Genomic DNA, 24,196 nt, shown 5'->3' with positions numbered 1-24,196 from the left:
CATGAACATAATTGCTTGCAGGACTCCTACCTGACAGGACAAAGCGAACAGCAGCAGTGCACAACAAACCAGAAATAATTAGGTTTTGAATTGGCCTAATTACTGAGAGAATGAGCCACCATGACCGCCAGTGACTGACAGGCAAAGTTACAACAAAGCTTCAATTAAATAACCACAAAGCAGGTTTCATTAAAAATGTTTCTTCCCCACAGATGTTTTTATGGATTAAAGGAAGCAGCGTACTTAACAACAGTTTCCTTTGTCTGTCATACAACATACACTGTAAGGAAATTTTGAATTTAAGAAAAGAAAAAATGTCTGTTAATTTTACAAACATTTCCGTCAACTCAAAAAACACATTTTTATTTTTATTTTAACGGTTTATCACGTTTAGTCCATCCCAAAGTGAATTCTTCAATATTTTTTACGATGTAGCACTTGGCACATTGACAAACATTTCTGTTGTTTAAAAATTTTAATCTTTTTAATTTTTAAAATGTGTCTCACAAACATTGACGTGAAGGAGAAAGTACAGGCAAAAAACTGTTAAAAGTTTTAATGGAAAGTTCCTTTACATTTCTAGGGTAGATTTGCATTTTTTGTGTATTTTTGTGATTTGCATTTTTTGCAGCGTAAACATTTCCTGTGGATGCAGAAAACTTAGACATCCTTAAACCTGTCTAATTTTATCATCAACAAAACTAAGTTATCAGACGAAAGTAACTTGGGTAGCTTTAAAAAGCTGTTTTAAATCATTTAAATGTAATTATTGGAAAAAACAAGCAAAGAATCTAAAAGCAACCTGGCTGTATGAAGGTATACTTTGTCTCCTTTTTACATTTTAAGCTAACTTTAAATTGGGCTTTATATTACAAGTTATTGTTGTGATCAGAGTCTGAAAAAGTAGTAGCTTCTTAAAGAGACAGGAGACAATTTAAAAGCATTAAATTAGGAAGTCAAATTAATTTTCAATTATTTTGGACAAATAACATAGTTACTTGATTATGCCTCTATGATGTGTGGAATGAATAAATAACTGAAACAGAACGTGTTATTTAAGGCTAAGTCTATTGCAGGAACAGTTTCACAGTCTTTGCTGCCTCTCTCTTAATTTAAATTATTTTGGTTTGATTGATGTGACTTGTGACATCGATGCTCATCCAGGTGGCTGAGCGACCTGGACGGCTAACAGCACCTGTTTGTGTTACATATTGAACAGACGCTATTTCAGGCTGCGCTTAACAGGCACTTATTGCCTTAAAATATCCAGTGAATAATTAAAGTCCCAATGAAACAGCATGACGTAAAATTAAGATTAAAACACACATATGATCACATTGAAAATGTTACTAAACCCTGGAATAAAATAATTATTAACAATTAAATAGAGGATGGGGTAACATTTTATGTTTCTTCAGAATGATGCCAAATAATTTTTCACCTTCTTCTTTTACATATTCAACTTTTTCTGCATAACTGGATGTTTTTTCTGCTAAAGAATCATAATTCAGAGATTTGAGCTTCATTTTTAACCAGCAACAGAATGTTTAATCAGAAATATATTTATTGTTTTACATAAACAGAACACTATAGTTTTAAATTAAATAAAGCATACAGAAAAAATATGATTCAAACTTTAAGCTCTAAGGTAATTTAGTTGTAAATCAGGGTAGAAATGATGAAATTTGCAATTATTCTATAATTTTTCTGTTTTTGACAACTGGTGTAGTGTTTTTGTATTTCCTAATGAGCTGATCTTTTTAATTAGACTAAATAATGTAGCTCAACCTCTGGTGACCCTTGTGTTGGATCACTATATGTGAACGGAGAAGCTGGAGAAGAAAGAAAAGTCTTTGAATTTGTAATTATTTGAGTAATAATTAACATTCAAGAATAAAAGGTGCCCTGACTAACTATGTCTAAATTAAATACAATCAGTGATGCTTAAATGTCCCTTACTGGTTGCCTTGAGAAGAAAAGTTTATACTTTGTATAAATCGCATTCAGTGATCATCGTCTTGTTTGACGATGATATGCAGCTCTGCTAAGAGTTAAAGGGTTTTTGGTATAATGCTAAATCCTTGTATCAGCTTCATAAGATTACTTGGTGTTAGACTGCAGGAAAAAAAGTCTAGTACTTATTAGAAACCAGAAATAAAACATCCAACTGTGGAGTTTATCTATTATACTGTCCTTTAAGTGAAAATGTAGGACACCCTACACAATTTTGTTGAATTTTTATATCATATTCAGGCATGTGGATATTAAATAGAGGATTTTTTTATAGCAACAAAAATAAAGATCAACATAAGAATACAAGGAACAGCATACAGAACACCAATCCATACAGCAATCAGGAGTCATTTACAGCTAATGAAGTTTAAACTGGGGTACAGATTCTGTTTTGGATGGATAGTAATTTGTTCCCTGTTTTCAGTACCTTTTGCAGAATCACTTTTTAATTTTTTCCAGGGAGAAATAAAAAGTTAAAGGATACCTAAATCAAAATGTCAATTTTCCATCTCTTCCAGATGTCTTCCCATTTGTAATGCTGAAGTCTCATTGAGAAAGTGATTCTTTTCATCACAAATATATCATATATCATATCCAAATGTAAAGTACTCCTAAATGTATCCAAATCCAGTTATAAATTAGTAGGAATAGTTTGTCTTTTATAATAATGAAGGAGAAGAAGCTAAAAAATGATTTCACATTATTGCTCCTGTCATAAAGCATGAAAATTAAGAGTTTTAGAAATGTGTAAACTGGTGAAATGTTTTTTTAACGCTTCTTTATAGCCTGCAAAGATTTTCCTGACAGTATTTGCTCAACTTGTTGTATTTTCATGTAAATGCAAAGAAACATTTGAGGAGTAACACTCTGTTTTTTTCTGTGGATGAATGGCTGAGCTTGTCCTTGGTGGTGACCTCAGACCTGATGAATGTGATAAATGAGGTCAGACTCTGTGAGGCTGTCCTCCTTTGATGAAGGTGATATAAACCAAACAAAAGACGAGTCTAACAGAGATATGCTGAGCTTTGCAGCATGGAGGTGTTGTAAACTGTTTTTAAAACTAATTAAATCTGTATAGTTTGCATGTGTTGAATAAAGAAATCATCTCACTGTTTCTGAATTTGTGTAATTAAGCTTTTGATTACTTTTTTAATCTCTGCAGTCTCATCATGCTGAATAGTATTTTACCAAATATATTTACTTGTTAAGTATCTTATATGCCATGTATTTATGGCATGCATAAATACATGGCCATGTAATTAGCACAAATGTTAGCCATGCAAAGGGATAGAAATATGTTTGCAAAAACCTCACTTGCATGTGTTTATCAGAGTTTCTGCATTTATCTACCTCTTATGACTCTTCAGCATAAATAACGTTTCTCAGAGAAATCATGCATGCATTCAGGGAAAAATATTACACTATTTATGTATATTTTTTTTTAAATAAATCAGCCAAAGGGCTAAACCTTTTAATGACTTTTACCATTAGATTAGCACCTGCGAATTAAAAACATCCACATCACTTATTGATTCAGAAACAACATTTTGAACAATATTCTTTTTTCTCTAAGCTTCCTATGAGTAATTATTTTTCTCCATCTGTTTGAACATTTCTGTCCCTGCTGTGTTTGTGGCTGAAGTGGCAAAAGCATGCATATATTATCTGCTGGACTTCATGCATGTTTTGAATCTGTATGTAGAGTTATTAGTGCAAAATGAAAGCAAATAGACAATGCAAAATGTGCAAAAGTGGAGCAAAATTAATTGCTGTTTGAATTGTACAGTTTATATGAATGCAAATTAAATAATAAGCTGGTTGTTTTAATTTAAGTTCTTCTCTATAGGTTAATACATAGATAAAAAAGTAAAGTGTCTTACATAACTGCTCACAGGAGATTTACCTGAGTAAACATCAATAAAAAATAATCCTTTCATGATCAAATGCTGTCTCTTGAGCTCTCTAAGGATAGCTGAGTTCCAGAAAGCCCAACCAGTAAATAGCCAGGATGAGCGTGAACAGCTCAGTGTGAAGAGTGAGTCAGTGCAGCTTCAACAAAAGATCTTTTTAAGGTGTGCCACTGAGGAAACCTCGTGTAGGAGTTAAAAACACGCTTTCAAGATATCACATTGTGTGCAAGATTTCTCTAACTTTAATACATTGTCAAGGTTTTTGTGTACTGGTTTTCACTTTATCAACTCCTACATTTGAGCAAACCTCAGCACAATATACACATTTTTTAAAACGCACATGAGACGATGAAGTTCAGGGGGAAAAACAGGAACTCTTGCGGACTGACACCGATTTTTCTTTTCCACCGGTGAAAAGCAGAAAATATTTATAGATAAGCATTGTGTTGATAAGGTGGGTAAGAGCAGCACCATTCATTATTTGCAGAAACTAGATTTTTTATTGTGTTATTAGCAGAAATGGGTAGAGTAGTCAAAAGCTGCACTCAAGAAAGAGTAGCTCTACTGCCACATATTTTTACTCAAGTAAGAATAAAAAAGTATTTGGTAAAAATGGTACTGATCATAACATCTAATTCAATATTTTAAAATATCGCCAAACAGACAAAATATAAAGTTATGTGCAAATTCTGGAACTTGTGGATGTCGCTCCCTTCTGTAAGTTTTAGAGAATATTTATGACAGAAAAAGATACGACGTTTAATTTGTGAGAAGCAGTAAAACAAGCTTCACATACGAGCTTAGCTCCTGCTAAGTGGAGCAGCGCCGCCTGACTGGTTCCCTCGGCGGTCTCCCCGTCGGGGTTCAGTCCACCTTTCTGCCAGGCCTGGAGCAGGAGGTCACTGATGATGGCTGCTGTGGGCCTGGGGGCCTGAAGCCGGGGCCCGCCGCTCTGCAGCCGTGTTCCTGCTGAGGACTGGTGACAGATGGGAGAGCAGGAACACAGAGTCCTTGAGCTGATCCTGTTGTTTTCTCTCTCTTACTATCACTTGTTTTATTTTTCCTGCTCTGTCTTCTGTTACCTCTTTACTCTAATGGCTGCCTTTTCATCTTCTCTTCCTTCTTTTTTGTTGTTTGGTCTCTTGATTTGCTTCCTTCCTCGCTTTCTCAGGCAGAATTGTTCAATTTTTTGTTAATTTACTGGGTTTTGATTCTGATTATTTTCACAATTCAATTTTCAGAGGCATTTTTGGTTTTTTATTTGTATTTTTTTCATCTCTTTTCACTCTTTCAGTCTGCTCATCCTCACTGCAAAAACACTAAATATGTTTCATTTAGTTTCTAGCACAAATATTCTAGTACACTTGCATTAAGACAAAACTAACTTACAAATAACTTTTCAGCAAGATATGCAATGTGAAAATAGCAGTTTAATTTACATAAAAACTATGTATAATCACAGCAAAAAAAATTATGCAAACTTGAAAACATATAATGTTTTAATTCACAGCTATTTCGTATAATAATATGTGAGTATAATCAAATTTATTTGTTAAAACTACATATGATGGTAAAATAAACATATATAAAAAAACAATCCAGTTATCATTCAAATACTGGAAAAACTGTAGTTTTTGAAAATACAAAACATGCAAGTGACAAACTTTATGATGTCATGCTGTACGTTTTAGATGATTGATGGAAGAATTTAAATATATTTTTAGAATACATTTTGATCAGCAATATTCCATTGTGAATCTGGGATGCTGTATTTATTTATGTAACAATATAAAATCACAAAAACATTTATGCATTAGATTTATAATGTTAAATTCAGCATTGGAGCTTTTTCAAGTCAGTAATTCCTTAATATAGAAGAGGAAATATTTGCTTCATTGACAGATTATTTCGCTTGAAGCAAAACATTTTTCACACCTTGTAAGTGAAATAAACTCCCAATAGAACTAGTACTTTATCATCAATATTGTGGAATTACTGACTTAAAATAAGCTCATATTTCTTACTAGTCCTATTTGAAGGATACTAAAATATTTGCAATATAAACGTGATCAAAAATATTTGGTAATTTTTTGTGTTTTTGCTGAATTCTGTGCCTGATGCCTGTGTGGTTTCAGCCTTAAAGTTTGCAGCTACGTATATGTGCCATATAAATGGAAACACACAGATATCCACATGCAGCAGCAGCCTAGACACACCTGGAGGAAATTCACTCAATCATGCATTAATAGCATAGGAACAAGATGGTAGCAAAGCCATCCATGCACAGAAGCAAGCAGGGATTCAGCAGCTGCATGCTTTGTACTCGTTTGGCTTATTCACACACATTTAATGCTATCTTCTCATGTTTTTCCATGCTCTCTAAATTAAAACCCAGCCTTTATTTAAATGCTCACACTATAATCCACTTCTTGATCCAACCATCCATAACTTCTGAGAGTTTTTCTTTTAGTTTCCACGCTTCTTCCAGCTAAGCCTCTTCCAACTTTAAAATTAGTCCCGAGGCCTCCGCTGACCTAGAAAGCTGCTTCAAAGCTGAAGTGAGTTATTGCTAGCTCAGTGTGTTTGCTGCTCTGACATTGAAACAGGTTTGATACAATGATCCAAGCCAGTTGAAAGACTTATATTTTTCAAAAAACACAACAATACTGCTGCCATTTTTGGTGTTTATTTAGAAACTGAGTTGGAATGAACTCAGATTTCTAGAAACCATTAAGCTTAGCAACATACAAACGGGTTTTAAACACTTCAGTTTGTGATCTAAATTAATTAAGAGTTAGAATTTTTTTTTCTGTGCTCCAGCTGCCAATCCATTGAGCAATTATTGTTTCTTAAACAATAAATAAACCCTGAATAATTTTTTTTATTCAAATAAACTGTCTAAAGTAGTAAGGGGGTGTCTCCATGTTTCTTAGTACATTTTGACAGTTTTGTGTACAATTTGTTTAACGTTCTATATTTTTGCCGAAGGTCATCTTAGTGCTGCCCTCTGTGGGTGGAATAGTGGTTACTGCAGCCAGATTTTCCTATTGGTTACAGCAGTACAGCTTGGTTGATGTCTTACGCAGACACATGCCCCCAGTGGTGAAACGAGAATTAATCGTTGTCATATCTCAGGTTTGCATGTGTGATTTATTTGCAATGTGGACAGGAAGTGGAACGCGTCTCCTCTCCTCTTTCTGCACTGGCTGCTGGCGTTTTGCTACAAGACGACCTCATGATTCTGACTGCAGTGTTTTCGAAGTACTGTGTCAAATTACATGAAAAGTTCAGTGGAAGAAAAGTGTGGCATAAGGCTTCACCTAGAATATTTTATGAAAATAAACTATTGAGATCTATATATTGCATCTTGAGCTACAATACTGAAATTAATTAACTCTACGATGACGGTCTGTTTTATTAAGTTGCACTTGCATGAAATTTATCTTTGCATACAAGTCATACTAAATAACAAAGAGAGATGGTAATCATCTGATCCATCAGCAATTGTATGTCTGATCTTCTTGAGTACCAACAAAAGTCAATTCATCCATATTCAAATGAATATATGAAATATAATAAATCACCTTTGTAATATAAAATATAAAATAAGAAAACCTTATTTTAGATTTTAAAATATAGTCATAAATTATTGTGACCACAAGAAGAACAAAACGTCACTTGTTGGTACTTTTTTCATGTTTAGATTTTCTTTCTGTGTCCCATTTTCATCTGATTATTTGAAGACTACCATGTTTTTTGCAAGTTTGGTTTTGTATTTTGCTTCATTTTGGTATTTTATGTGCATTTATATTCTGTTCTCTTGTTTGGTGTGATTTTTATCAGCCATTTCTCCAATTTCATCAGTCCAGCTTCAATTACAGCTGTGCCCTGTTTCTAATCAACCAATGGCTCCTTGTTCAAAAATCACCTCTCCATCTTAAATATGGGTCATTTTAGATGCCATCCTGTTATTCCCATCAGCATTTTTTAAAGTACAATTGTTTCCTTGGGCCTTTCTCTTTTACCATTACATGACAGTAACTCTCTTTTCTGTTATTTGAATTTCTGATTAAGAGGATAAGGTTTTGTAGTTTTTATCAGGAACATATTTTAGTTTGTTTTAATCAATTTTGAGGAATAATTTCCAACTTCCACATGCATGTTAGCTCTTGCATTTCAGATTAATAGTGCCCAATTATATCAGACCATTACGTAGCCATCTACTGCCATTTAAAGGAAATACGCCAATTCACAAGTAAAACACAGAGTTGCTCATTATCTTCTCTAATTAAGCCCCTTAAATCCTGTTTCTTTGGGGGGGTTTTTTGTTCTTGCTGAAGCCGACGCTCTCATCTCTTACTCTGGAGCTCTCCCAACATACAGACTCCACCACAGGCAGCTTCTGATGACTCCAAGGCTTTTGGGAATGACGCCTGTCACAGATTTCCACACAGCAAGTTTGTCACAATCAGACGAGCTAATTAGCCTTGAGCATCAAGATTGCACATGTGAAGGTTTGAGAGAAAGTTAAAATAAACATCAGCATATGGGAAAGACAGGGGAAAAATAAACTTAGAGGTTTTACATCTAAAATATATATTTATGAATGCTCCAACTTTAGCTAAAACTTTTTTAACCTCATAGTTTGTCTTTAAATCGGCGATGATCTTATTTCGCCTTCATGTTCTTGTTTATATTAGGGAGAGAAAATACTGCACACTATCTGCAGTGTAATCCAATTTTAAATTCCTGTGTGTAATGTAAATTCAGCATCATGCATAATGGAAGGACAGAAAAGATATGAGCTCGAACAATGTAATTTTGTGTGTCACGCCTTATTTTAAAGCGTTGGAGTAGAGAAGACTAGTTTTCATTTGAAAACTTTCTGTCATACCTGAGGTCATGCAAAATATTATCCCTCAGTCTTTTGCTTTCTGAAGCTTGCTACTCATGCAAGATTTGGTAAATCTCCTCAAGCTGCAAGGAACAAAGACAGAAAAAGTTTAACTTCTCCTTTGTCTTCCAGCAAATCACAGAGCAGCAGAATGTTTAAGAATAAACTCCTGTGGGTGTTATCTCCAAGCTGAGAGAGTCACTGCTGTTTTTGTGATTGCTCAGAAACACGTTAATAATGTAACTTGGTGTCTGCATGCAAAGTGTGTGATTAACCAGAATAATGAGATTTAGACAGCGGCAGAAAACGGAGACAGAATCTACTGAGAGTTAAACAAAACAACAAGAGCAACTTTACCACACATTTATAGAAACTAAATAATCAAATTGTAGTTTCTGACAGAAATTAATCCTTTCTGTGGCTCAAGTAATGCTTTTCTTTAATCATCCATTGTTTTTCCCTCATCATGTTCGTTATTTAGGCTAAAAATATAGGAAGTGCTTTTTTAATGGCAAAATCTGCTGCTGTTCATGTTAAACTTACTTTTATTTATTTCAGAGCAGCTATTAAAGGTTTTATATAAACTATATATTGATTCATTTTACATATATGTGATTTTTCTCTCATGAACTAATAAACAGGAAGTCTGAAAATCATCCTCACAACATTTTTGAAGATTTTTGTGATTAATATTTATTAGGAATGTCTGCTAACTCTTAGATCGAGTCAAAGTAAATTAATATAATGCTGAAAAGTGATTGAATTATCCTACTATTAAAACTGCAGAATGTAACTTTTATGAAAAAAAATAGCTTTTTACTTATTTATTAAAGCTGTCATTATGTTGTGACAGTATAATAAAAATATATATAATCTCTGAACAGATTAATCCACTGTACACGTTATTATCAGGCTAAGATATGCTGGTTCAGACTCATGAAAGAATATATTTTTTATATAAAAATTAATTAGCAATCCCCTCATGAATGACTGGGGCTTGTCCTGGTACAATATGGCAAGCTCAAGACGTCAGCAGGGAACCTCAAGGTTAGAAATGTCTCATCAATTTCCATGCAAAGCCAGATGGCTCTGCCTTTGAGTTCTTTCTCCAGAGACTTTGCAAGTCTCTACACCAGAGACATGCGGAGACCGAGGTGAAGACAAAGGCCCTAATAAAGACAAGAAGAGTGCCGGACTGAGGTTATTATGGGAGTGGGATGGATTTCAAATTTGCCCAGCGTACTCAAGAAGGCCCAGTTCTCATTATAATCTCTTCTTTTTCTGTGGGTTGGAATTGAGTGCAGAGACAAGGGTTCAGGATTCGTCTGACCACTCTTAAAGCACTGCCTTGTTTCCAGCCATTGAGCCGGAAAGAAGAGCCAATATCTCAAGAGTAAGAGCGCACAGAGTCCCAAGAGAAGGCAGCGAGCTCAGCATGCAGACTGACTCTTCAAATAAGTCTGTGTAGCTGTCGGACTGGATACTTCCAGTTTAAAACTTTGCCAGTCGACCCAGTGAGACCACAGAACCAAAAATAACAAGCTCAGAAAATGTAATAACATATCCTGTAAACTCCATTTCTCAAATTTGCAGGAATATTTTTCAGATTTAGCTTTACCGCAAGCTTGATAAGACCTTAACATGAAATATTTATTATATTTGATGTTGAAAATCAAATATATTTGATATATATACAGCTCTGGAAAAATTTAAGAGACCACCTTAAATGATCCGTTTCTCTGATTTTACTTTTCATAGGTGTATTTTTGAGTAAAATGAAAATTATTATTTTATTCTATGAACTGCTGACAACATGTCTCTGAAATTGCAAGCAAAATGTTTGTATTTATTTGCAGAAAATGAAAAGTGGTCAAAGTAACAAAAAAGATGCAGAGTTTTCAGATTTCAAATAAAGCAAAGAAAACAAGTTCATATTCATTTAGAAACAACACTAAAGTAATAACCCAGGAAGAGTTCAGAAATCAATATTTAGTGGAACATATACATATAGAGGTGTGTGTGTGTGTGTGTATATGATCGATGAAATACATATATATATATATATATATATATATATATATATATATATATATATGACTTATTTTGTGCTCTTCAATTACATTTAATTGATTAAAAAGTGAAAAATGTTTAAGATGTACACATTGTTTCTTGACATCTATATGAGAGATATGGCTTCTCACACTCATAAAATATGGACCCTTTACAGAAATTATTTATTTCAGTGTAAATAAATAAATAATAATCTTACTGTGATACCTCTGGCAGTGCACACAAGCCAAATATTTCAATGTTTAATAAAAATTCTGACTTTCTCTTATCACAAACAATCATGTTGTCCCATCTTCACACCTCATCTTTACATAAAAAACATAAAATCTTATTTTCAACGATCAAGCATGAAAATAATCCCTAAAAAAAAACACACAGATCAGCCATGTCAGCTGGTGCCTGTAGCAAACAGAAGATGTTTTCTTAGTGAGGATAGATCGGTTCATGACAGCTTTAAAACTGCCTGTGGATGTTTTCGTAAGCCTAAACTCACTGAGTAATGACTTCATTTGCTCAGCTCTCTGGTTTCTCTTTAATCTGAGAAATGATTGCATCATCAACAATAAACTACATTTAATTTCAAGTTTTGGATTGATGCGATAAGATAGCACTTCATTAATAAATATCCTAACGATTTCAAGACAGCTGAAACACTTCCTTGCAAAAGCATATTTTATCATATTACAACAACAAACTTGATGTTAGCACATGTGTATTATATTCATAAATTAGCAACAAGTTGAGTTGCAACGGGCCCTTGTTATTGTATTTCAACAGCCTTTTGTTCAGGCCTTGATCCAAGGTCAAAGTGTACACTTTGCATGAGAATATAAATTTCTGTTAGAGATGACAAAGGACAACAAAGCAATCAAGAGAACTGTTAGTGAAATTACAGCGTCTCTTATCTCTGGGTCGTGATTGTGGCACTTGTTCCATCTATTGCTGCAGCTTTCTGTCAAAGGGAGATAGTGCTGCTGTTTTACCGGCTTGAAATTTGAAATACAAAATTATTTCTATTCAATTATCCAACTATTAGATGTACCTATGAGTTGTGCAGCAACGAAAATAAGAATTGTTTATTTCTTTCATTGAAGTGACCGTCTCTTTTCTGCTACTTCTGTCAACAGGAGCCACTAAAGACATGGGCAAAATGCTTGGTGGGGAGGAGGAGAAGGACCCTGATGCTCAGAAGAAAGAGGAGGAGAGGCAAGAAGCACTGAGGCAACAAGAAGAGGAGAGGAAGGCGAAATATGCAAGAATGGAGGCAGAGAGAGAAAACATCCGACAGGGCATCAGGGACAAGGTCAGGAAATACATCTGGACATTTTCTGTATGTTTTTGGTCAAAATGTGAAATAAAGAGCTTAAAATTACAATTCTTTACCAAAAAATAAAAGAAATAATAAAACAGAAGATATTTTTCTCAATTATTTTGTTTCAGTGCAATAAATTTGTCATTCAACTCCTTTATTTATTCATTTAAATTAGCTATAGGTATTTTTTGGCTCCATCCCTGGTCATAATTTACTGCCACAGATTTTTCCATCCAAGGGTCTGCAAACGCAAACATGGCTGATTTTCTTTCTAGGCAGAATAAAAACATGTTTTCCATCCCATCTCCTGCTGAAACTGACAGCAAGAACTTGCAAGGGAAAAAAAAAAACATAGTTGATTTTACCTGTCTGCATTAGATTTGGCAGCCTCTTCGCAGTTACACTGTGTGGGGCTGATGTCCAGTCAAAAATAATAAATTACCAAAATTATCTCAAAAAGCTGAGCCTGCCATAGATGGTAGCTCCAGCAGCTACAATTTAATCCTGTAAAAAGCATTTCATGTGCTCTATTGCTCACTAATCTTAAGTTATTGTGCAGAGATTTGGAGCAATAATTACAAATCTGCAATATAAGAATTAATATTATTAGAAAATAACAAGAGTAATCCATAAAGAGGAATATTTAGAAAACACACTTTATGTAAAATTGAAAGTATTCAAATTAATTGACTCTTTACAAATCCACAAATTACTGAAAAACATTAAAAAATTGTTTGACAAAGAAGCAGAGTTTTGCCATTTGCAAATTTAAGTATGAATTATATATATATATATATATATATATATATATATATATATATATATATATATATATGTATGTATGTAATAAACAAAAGGTTATGTAGGTGCATAAAGAGTGGGAATATTGATTTAAGTTTACACTTCCACCCACTACCTTCAATATGTAAAGCAAAAGTTTTGACATTATGCTTCATGTTTTTCTTTTTTGTACATATTGAAAAAAAAGTAAATAAACAAATGTTTAGTGAAATACAATTCCTTCAGGCTGTAGTTTCTTGATCAGATGTTAAAATTTGATAAAATTATTCAATTTTAATAAAGTCTGTATATTTTAACTGTAGATGAGATACATTCAGGGACAGATGGTGGGCTAGTAGAGCTAAGTCTATCTTACTCACCTAGTAAGATTGAGCCTTTTTTATTTTTGCAAAGAATGAAAAGCAAATATTGTCTAATTTATAATCTAAATCATTTAATTGTTTTTTTTTATTCAATCCTCTCAATACGAATAGTTGATGTCACAACTAAAATAAGTAGCGAATGAAAGGGAGCAGAAAAAATAATAAACTTATGTCTCCTAATCATGTAAAAACAAAATTAGCTGATTAGCACCTGACACATTTCAAATAAACAAAAAATACACAACAAAACATCAACTTATTCAACGCCACATCACTCCATCATAATTTTCAAATTTATTTTAAATTCAAATTTCGCAGGAAACTGCTTCATAGCAAGATTATTAGTTCAAATTTTCTTATCTATGCATAAAAGTGAAGTTAAAACCTTAAAGGCTTTAAAAACACTAAAATGATTGGTTTTGTTTACTGATATTTCAAACTGCAAAGATTTATGATTAATATTTAATTATCCTCTACAGGTGTTTCACGTTTCTGGTAAAATATTACTCTTGACACTGCTAATAATGCGTTAAATGTTTGACAGGAAGACTCTTGAAGAGTTAGAGAATCTCCTCTGAACTCCACAGCGTAAACAGGGAATGGGGAAACAAGATGAGAGATAAAGTGTGGTTTGACAGCGAGTCTTCTGGAAGTGTTTGACTTTATTCTGTGGAGAGGCGCTGACTAAGCTTGACGGTCTTCACTTTTAACTGATGCAAGCCTTTTGTTGCTTTGGAATAAGCCTGAGAGCGAGAAAGAGACGAACAAGACAGATTGGAGGAGGTTGAGTTAAAGCAGCATGAGGGAGAAGTAAAGAGAAGATCTCCAGCAAATATATCAATAAACAATTGCTTCAGTGGCCTTTTGCTGGTAGAAACCCTTCCCAAGTTATATGCTGAATCTCAAAACTTTTTTGGTCAAAGCACTTGGACAGAAGGAATGACTACCGTTGGTTTTTGCTGTCAAGTTGTCAACTTAACATAAGTCTTAAATGTGCATGTGATATATATAAAAGAAAAAGGGACGCAGTGCTTTGCTACACTACAACAACTATAACAAGGTTAGGAAAAAGCTTTTAGAAACAGAAAAAAAAGTGAGGGAGAGGGTATGTTATGCATGCTTGACTTTAACAACCGTAACATGTAGAGGAGGAATTTGGTTTGTTTCGGTTCAGTTAAAAATTTTTTAAAAAAACACCAACGCTGACAGATGGTCAGTAGAGCACCTGTTTAAATGAGCTAATCAACCACCGCAGTGTTAGCTTAGCTACTAGCAGCGGTAGCTCATCTACCAAAACGAGCACTTATTAATAATCGCAAAATAGATAACAGGCCTAAAAACATAAAAGTGTAACGGACATTCAGTCTGTTACACTTTTATGTTGTAACGGATAATACTGATACTGATAATAGTATCAGCATTACCAAATACTAATACTGTAATGTTTCCCAATGTGGGAAACATTCAAACATTTCCCACATTGTGTGGGAAATGTTTGAATGTTTTTTTGGTGTTGAATCGTGAAACATAAAGTAGCGTTGTTGTCAGTTGCTACGGCAACGAGTCTGCGTAGCGCAGCCGACACAGAGAGCAAGAAAAAATAGTTGGTCTTTACCTGTTTTTCTGCGCTATTTTTACCTATAAATAAAACTTACATCCCCAGGTTTCATTTAGTTAACGTTATTGTTCTCCGGGGCATCGCGGCTATGGACGGCATGGAAAAGAATAGTCCTCCAGCTTTATGCACATGTGCAAAATTTCCGGATGTAAACAATAACATGCAAAGGGTCCATAGCCTCCATGTGTTAACTTTAAATGTAGCTGCTACTGACTGCTAAGTACAGATTTATTTTCCTCAATCCTATATCCACAGCTCATGATTTGGTTATTTATATTATATCTAAGATTTTATCATTAATTAGGCATATTTAAAAGAAAAATAAAGAGTTACAGTTAAGAAAAAGTCTGCTGGAAGTAGCCATCAGAAAACAAGTATACTAGTCGGAAACAATGTTTAGAGCATTAAGTGACCCTAACAAAGAGTAAATGGAATGACAAAAACTACTTCAATTATTCAATACCACATAGGCGCCAACTGGACATAGCTGATAGTTGTTTTTGTTTGTTTGAGTAATGGTTATAATCCCAGATATTTTCATAAGCCGTCTAGCAAATAAGAATCACAATGGAAACAAGGTGTAAAAATAAAATTTTCAGACAATAAAAAACATAGATAAGTCAATATGTGACATTCAACCTCTTTTATGAGTATTCTTTAAAATATGTAGCAATGCAAAGTGGTTAACTACACATTTTCAATTACAGTACATGGGTTTCAAAAAACCAAAAGACATGAGCAAAAGCCAGTTCTTTAAAGACAAATGGCAAAATGTTATTAAAATCTGGCCTGCTGCGTCATTTTTCCTTTCTTGTTTCTGCAGTATGGCATCAAGAAGAAGGAGGAGAAGGAAGCCGAGGCTGCCGCTGCCATGGAGCAGGCCTCAGAGGGCAGCCTTACCCGCCCTAAAAAGGCCGTCCCCACCGGCTGCGGCGATGAGGAGGAAGAGGAGAGCATCGTGGATACTGTCATGAAATTCATCCCAGCCCCTCTGATGGATATGTTCAATAAAAAGTAACAGGGTTTTGCTTGGAAATATGGTTAACTTCTTACAAAATCCTTCTAATTAATGCTGTACCAGCCTGTCCCACTTCAACCTGCCGTCACACTATTCTTCACACTTGTCCAATCCCATCAAACCAAATACTAAGTGTCCTGGAATTACGCAGTGTGCCATGATTTTGTCTTTGAGCTGAACTATCCAATCTCAGACAGTGATTCATACTTTTAATATCATGACAAGAGAATCAGTTATCCTGTTTAAAAATTACAAAAACACCTACATATATCACTTTATTTAACATCTTTTCAATCCATTTCTCAGAATAAGTTCAAACATTGCCGACAGCCACTTTTTTGTTTGTAAATAATATAAAAGAGTACTATATATGAGTGAAATATGATATATGACAAGATTACTAAGAGTATAAGCCATATTTTTAACTTGTAGGGAATTATCCAAATCATATCAAATTTAATTAAAATGTTCATTTTTCTTTTATGTTCCTGCTAGTTTTTGATACATAGTGTACAGAGATACATGCATTTTTTTATTGGTTCTTCGTTGTGGCCATTCACCCTTAAATTGATTATTATGTGAATATGAAATATGAACATGACATTTTAAATGTGTAAAAACAAAGTCAAGTAAGTTTGTGAAGTGAAGGAATTTATTTCTATTGAGACAAATTTGTTTATTTTGTATGCATGCATTTAATACCTAAGAGGCGATGTGCATATACTGATTTAATTTGTAGTCATGAAAGAGAAGATGTTGGTATTTCAGGCAATAAATTATTTAATTAAAACATTTCATTCAACTTCACTGTACATTAGGAGATAACTGATTGTTCAAAAGGTTCTTCCATGGAGAAATATTTTCTCTATATGTAAAACTTGTTTTAAAAGAGGAGGGTAAAATTATATAAATTCAAAAAGTTCACTGGTTATATTATATTTGATTGTGGCTTAGAAAACTCTGTTGTTGCCAGTGTTATTTAGTCTTCTTTTGAATCAAGACGTGTAAAAATTTTACCTGGCTGGTTAATTTGAAGCTACGTGTAATATCTTTGTGTTTTCTTATTTTATTTTAATGTAAAAAAAAAAAAAAGAATAGAAACTTCACAAACACAACTATGTTGTGTACACACTATATGTGAACAGACAGTGACAATAGTGCAATATATTGTTCAAAATGAAGTTGTCCTGTGTCTGTTGGTTTAACAAACGGGAGTGAAGTCCCAAATCAGCAATAACAGACAATCTTCATTGTTTTGTGTTTCAAAGTTACCCCTAAATGTGTTAGTCGATGTTAACGGCACACACGTGTCAACGTACTGTAACAGTGAAAGTTTTGTAGGTCAGACACATTTATTTAAAGAGGGAAGGTGGGACAATTTGCTTCATGTCGTAAAAGTGTTTTAATCACATGAGCGTTCATCAACTGGAATTCACAAACCGTTCACTGTAATGAGGAAGGCTAACACAATGAGAAATGATTCACGAAGCTTCATGGCCCAACAAGGCAAAATATTTAACATTCCGACAGATTCTGGTCTGTTGTGCTAGGAAATAGCTGCACAAACTCAAATACTTGTACAAATTCTTTTCTATGCCTTTGTTTTTAATTTTACTTCATTCCAGAGTGTCTTGTCGAACATTCCAGATATTTCTGACATTCCACCAGATTTATGCTGGTAATCCACCTACTTAATTGCAGATAATTGCAGTAGGCCTCTGTCAACTCCTTCTTTGCCTTTTAGACTACTACATCACAATGTAAACCTTAAACTATTTGTGCTTTTATAAGTCAAAAATTGAAGATTGACTCCAATCTACAGTTAAACAGATGAGATGTGTGCCAATGCCATTTAAAGGGTAATATTAGCTGCCATGTACAGAAAGTCCAAAATCAAATCTCTGTAATCATCAATGTGCTTTTGAAAACAGTAACTTAGATGTTGTGGTAGATTTTTTTACTGAATGTTTTGTGATCCACTTGGGCACAGTAGGTGTAGTTGTAGCTGAGGTTTTAAAAACCACACATTTTGCCTCGATGTTGCAGAACTTGTGTATTCCTGTTCTTCTATAAGGGATTTAGTTTTTTTGTGTTTTGTAAACTGTATAATTATTTCAAATACAGTGTAACACACAACACTGGCATAATGCCACCCATTGAGCACATTCCTTTAACGTCTTGTGACTTCATTGCATTTGTAAACTGCCGGCAGCTGTGGCAACATTATGTTAGCAGTCAACCATTTGATCGTTGTTGCCATGTTAGGGAGCAGTTATTTAATTATACCAAAGAATAGTGATGTTGATAGCAGATTTAGTAAAAGAGCTTTCATTTTTGTTTTAGTAAATTCTCAGGTATTATAGCTTGATGTTTGATTAGTAGCCGTTAACTACAGCTGTTGTTGAATTACCGTCAATATAAAGACATATTAGTTTCATTGCTAACAACTTAGCTTGTCAACAGCTACTATTAGTTTTGAATACATTCAACTAAATAGTAGTTGGGCTACCTAAAATACTGATAAGCAGTGACATAAAAGTTAAAAAAGGAAGTCACATTTAATATGTTTGTGTTTAAACCTGATGGATTTTGATGGCATAAACTCCAGTTTCACGGCTAGCTAGAAACTAGGGTTAGCTAGTTGGTTAAACCTAAGTTTAGCTAAGCTTATCTAAATTGGGTTTAGCTAGTTTAGCTAGCAAAACCTAGCTTTATTTAAAGCAAGCAAGTTGCTCTATTATAGCATTTGATTTTTAAAAGTTTTAAAAGATACAATTCCTGCCTTGAATAAGTTCCCAAGCAACAAAACTTAAACTGCTGAGCTAGCAACCTAGCTTTATTGTTCGCAACAAAACTTTTTGTTTTGTTGCGAACAAGTTTTTATGGTTGGTCTACTGGTATTTTATTAACATAAATTCATGTCTTTAATAAAGTAGTTTCATTTCTGGCATCCTACTTTATTGATGGCAAGCCAGTTAACACATAGTAACTTTAATTTAACAAAATCCTTAGCCCAGGAATATTTTAGAAACTTTACTTACTCCCTTAAATCAAGCAGTCCTGTCGCTTGTAACATTTTGATTGATGGAAAATAAGTACATAGACAATTAACTATGATTTTTGAATCTTTTGCCCGGCTAGATAGCTACTAATCCTGCCCTTGATAAGCCCTTGCTAATAGTGAAAAACTGACTGATCTAAAAAAGAAAGTTACAAGTATTGCCTTTAAGTTCTTTGTTAGCTAGTTTAGCTAGATGCTACATCAGCATCTAATTGAACTAGTAAAGATATTTTGTCATTTCTTCTGAAAGTTTAGAAAATATTCTAACTTTTATTTTAGAATATCTTCAATCCCAGATTTGTTAGAAACTTCAATCACTGCCTTAAAATGAAAAGTCTGATCGCTAGTGAGCTTTTTTTCTTACTGCTAGCAACTTAGGCCACGGTGACATTTAATTTTATCACGTTTGGTCTTAAAATATTTTAGAAAGCTACAATTACTGCCCTTGTGAATGATGCCAAGCAACAACATTTTAGCAAAAATCATGTGTATTGAAAAGTATTTTTCAAATTAATGAAACCCAATCACTGTCTGCATCTAATATTCCACCAAATACAGTCATAAACATTTTTAGCATTATCTTATAAATAGAAAATTGATTGCTCTCCTGCTGCCCAAACAAACTGCCCAAGCCCTGGAGGAACTCAATATGTTGCCATTTTGTGAATGTTGAGTCAAAAGCCCACAAAAGTTGAAAGTCACCTATTTATGTCACTCGTGCACTCATTAGTAGGTTTTAAAAACTGCCTGAATATGAATAACATGGCTTCTAGAAGAATAATCCTTTGATGTGACTTGAATGTAACTGTCTGACGTTTCTCTCTTCTTGCATCTGTCTTTTCTCTGTTCTGTATGTGCTGAGGAGATGCTATTTCTGGTGCCGTTTTTTCTCCCTGTCCGTTGTCAGTCCTGTTTTCTGTCCTCTGGTGGCTGGTATTCTGAGTAAAGGGAAAAAAAATAGAAATATGTTTATTTGCTGCATTATTTTGTACTGCAAAAATCTCCTCACCTTTCTCCCAGCCTCTTCCTCTCTGTATCCTCCTTATGTGTTGACAAAAGTGTATGCATGCTTTTGGTGTGCGATGTAGGCAAGGTTGTGGATATAAACGTTTCGTGTCCTCTGTGTTTCAAAGCTCCACCTGTTAGCCTCACTGCATGCTATTTTAGACAAATATTTCAATATGTAACTTTCCTGCTAAAGTGGAATCACCGCACACTGAGAATAAAGTGATTTCATATAATTTTTTATAGTCTTGTGTTTCTGCATTCAAACTGTTAAAAAGCACACTGCAAAAACACAAAATCTTACCACATAATTTTGGTCTACAAATATTTTAGTATACTTGAAATAAGAGAAAACTAACTTAGAAAAAAAATTTTCAGCAGGATATGAGAGATTGTTTTAGGTGAATAATTTCTTAATATTGATGAAAATGCATTAGTTCTATTGGTAGACATTTTCCCCATAATTCTCCAATAGAACAAGTACTTTTTCAATATTAAGGAGTTATTGACTTTAAACAAGCTCATATTTGTTGAGGAAAAGTACATTTTCTCTTATTTCAACTAGTCCAAAATTTCTCAGTAAGATGTTGTGCTTTTGCAGTTTATGTGTTTGGTTTTGTAACCACTGGTATTTCTGCTTTCTGGTAAAAATCACTCTATATTTCTGAGACTAGGACGTAGCCTTACAGTTGTGGTCCATCCCATTGCATGACGATCAGTACAACATTTAGTGTAAACCACATGTAAATGTGTCTGTCAGTAAATACTGTTTTTCATTCTCGGCATGGCTTTATTTTTTCTTTTAACTGGGATTTAACATCAATAAAAGTGAAAAGGGCTGTAAACAGAATGCAGTGTGTCGTTCAAATCATGACTGAAGAGAGACCTGACTTGTGATTGTCTCACAGTGATTACACGGACATCAAACAGATAAAATTAGCATCTCTGCCGTATAAGATTTTTGTTCTAAGTGGGTCTTTGATATGAGAATATCCAAAAATTCAAATGCCAGGCAGGGATTATGGATTACTCTTTAAATTTGGTTTATTTCTGCTCAGAAAATTAATTGATTGTTATGCCAATGGTTAGGTAATCAGTGTTGAATTTTAAATTAGCTTTTTATTATTTGTGAGATTTTTGTTATTTCTAAGATCCACTAAATTGTTCATGAAATGGCAATTTTAGCCCAGATTGGAAGTTATTTATTTCTACTTTGATAATTACCTTTTAATCTTGTGTTGCAAACAAGTCAACCCAGTAAATCATATAAACACAGTAAAAATAAAAGCATTTTCTTATGCATGATGAATTAGGCTCTATGTGTTGTTCCTTGCACTGGTTGAAACTAAATATTTCTTACTGTCTGCTGCAACAGATGTTGAATAAATCATGCAGCTCTCCATATGCAAAATAGATTTGTAAAATGGGAAGGCTGTTATTTGCACTTATGCAAAATTAAACAGAAATATGTCTAGCAAATTAATATGAGTTTTAATATTTGTGAAAATAAACCATAAGCAGTTTTAATTTGAGCTATAACCTTGCAAATTATTCTTCTTTATCTTATTAATCTAACTTTAATTAAGATTAGCCAATGGACTAAAACTAGAGTATTATAATGTTCTTGCTTCAAAATGTTTTGCTTTTTTTATTCTAGATTAAACTTGGTTTTATTGCTAATTGTGAGGAGGGAGCATTCTGTTATATTCTTTTCACATCTGCAGGTATAGATGTGAAAATAACTGTGCCAAACTGTTTTGGTGAAATATCCTCGGTGATGAGCTTTAGGTCTTTGAGGCAAGATGGTGTCTTTGTCATCATCCTAATCTTTATCTCCTTTCACACATTTTCTATAAATCCTGGACATCTAGTTGGGTCATTCTCACATCGCAAATAATGTTTGCAGAATTAAAAGATTACTTTGAGTGTAATTGTGCCCGGGGTATGAGTAGTTTGGGGATCTTTAAGGTGGACTTTTGCCCCGGATCGTAGCCTCTTAGTGGCACCACTGGATGCTTTTATTGCAATAAACTAAGAGTGTCAACCACTCCAAAATCCAGATGTTTGAAAACAGTTCAAAGCATTTAAAAAATTCTACAGGGAACAGCAATGAAGCAGATGTCAGAATGTGTTGTGATACCAGGAGCGTGACCAGATTTATTTTGTTTTGGGGGGACAGTAGAAACACAAACTGCTCTCCAAAATTGCAATTTAATCTAAATGCACAACATTGGGCAAAATTTTGAACAACAAAACTATTTAATGAACCAACAAAACACATGGCTCTGTTCAGGATGTGAAAACTTTGCAGTGGATTTGTTAGTTACAGTGGTTTAGGACCCAGGCTAATTTTTAGCATAGCTTAACTGCAGCTATTTTTAGAGCTGTTATGCTAACTCTATTCATCTTATCAACTTAAAGTGAAAATTATTGAACCATTATAGACTAGAGATTAATTATTCTGCTTTGCTACTTTGCTATAATATCATGTATTTGTAGGTAAACGTTAATATGTATCTCATTTCAAACAATGAACAAAGGTTTTTAATAGTGGCTGTGAAACAACAAAAGGAGCATTTTTATCATCTACTGACAGATAAAACGTTAAACTATGATCTGATTTGCAACCAGTTTTCTGTCATACATTTTACATTTTGACACCAGTTGACGCAGCAACATTTCCAGTTCAACATTTCTCCACCTGATTGCCCTGATTTTCACCTAATCCACCTCCACTGAACACTGTTAATGGCTCAGGACCTGGCTGCTCGTTCTGCAGTAGGACTGCGATATATCTGGTGGTTTTACTGTGCCGCTGCCTTTCCGCCACTTCAGGCTGTTGAACACACACGAGAGCGCCGCCTCCTCAAGTCTCCCAGCAGGAAATGGAGGTATAAATCAATTCCATTAGTATTCATGCTTTGAGGTAGCCTTTTCAGACCAGGCTGCCTTTGTGCTCTCTGAACAGCACTCTGGCTGCAGGAAAGTCACAGCTCTATTGCTGTCCTGTAGACATGAAACAGTCACTGTCAATTAATCACTCTCCACTGGGCACTGGCTCCCAGTCATATACCCCAGCTGGTATGCACCATCCAGACACTAATTTATCTTTGGAGCTGAGAAAGTTGATTACAATGTACAATCACAATCGTTAATTTAGACTTTTTTGTTAATGTCTTAATTTGCTCTTTTTGTGTTGAGATGACAGGATTTGGTGATCAGATTTTGGCAGTAAAATCTTACTTATTAGATTTCGATCACTTTGAAGCCTCAGTTTTGAGTTTTGGCTTTAAATAGACACAATGTCTTCAGCCAGAACTATCCGTTCAAGGAATGGATTGTTAGTAGCTGCCTTTTCCATTGACTACTGGCGGAAACGACAAAGAAGACAACAGGAAGTAGAGGACGATGGCTCAGCATGTTTTTTAATGACTTATAGCATGAACAAACTTATTTAGGTGTGATTTTGGTCCCGTTTCTTACTCAAAGAAAACATAGCAATTGAGAAATTTTGTTTTTCAACATTAATGAAATAGTGACAAATGTTTTTGCACATTTGTAATGGATACATCCCAGTCTGAAGACCTGAACCCTACTAAAAATCAGAAGAATAAGCTAAAGCTTTGATAGGTCCAAAAGCAATACAGAAATATTTGTATGTTTATGAAATGTTACAAGTAACAAGTAAATCTTTTTTCCAACATTTATGTAGTCTTTTTTATGTTTTTAATTTTTGGTTTAAGATTCATGGGTAAAATCACAAAAAAAAACCGATGTGCATAATAACTCCAGTGCTGTCATATATCTTTATTAGAAAATTGATACACAGAGGCTAATGCCACAATATGTAATAATATAGTAGAATCAGGCTTCAAAATGTAATAAACCATTAATTCATATTATGTAATGATGAAAAATGCAATAAAATCCTTGGACATATTTTGCAATAGTTTCTGCCAAGTGTGTAATAACATTATTAAATTTAGCGCTGATTATTTTGACGTTCTAGAAATGATAATTTAATAATGTGGAGATAAACAATGACTAACTTTACGTGTTCATCCTAATTATTAGACTTCTAATAAAGATAATGTTGTAGATGAAATTTTGGTCATTAAATGGCAAACTTGTA

At 34.0% G+C, this 24,196-nt stretch overlaps 1 protein-coding gene across 1 annotated transcript in view; it reads left to right on the top strand.

Moving 5' to 3' along the window:
- Positions 1-20,302, top strand: part of cplx1 (complexin 1) — a 74,648-nt gene extending 54,346 nt beyond the window's left edge. Inside the window, exons 3-4 of the mRNA XM_023328511.1 lie at positions 12,015-12,190; positions 15,804-20,302. Of these exons, the coding sequence (XP_023184279.1) occupies positions 12,015-12,190; positions 15,804-15,998 (371 nt within the window). The 3' untranslated portion in view covers positions 15,999-20,302. The remainder of the gene's footprint in view (positions 1-12,014; positions 12,191-15,803) is intronic.
- Positions 20,303-24,196: the final 3,894 nt, after the last annotated feature.

This window comes from Xiphophorus maculatus, chromosome 23 (assembly GCF_002775205.1).
Source record: "Xiphophorus maculatus strain JP 163 A chromosome 23, X_maculatus-5.0-male, whole genome shotgun sequence".
Classification (NCBI taxonomy): Eukaryota; Metazoa; Chordata; class Actinopteri; order Cyprinodontiformes; family Poeciliidae; genus Xiphophorus; species Xiphophorus maculatus.
The sequence above is the reverse complement of the archived record's forward strand: the minus strand, read 5'-3'. Positions and strand labels throughout refer to the sequence as shown.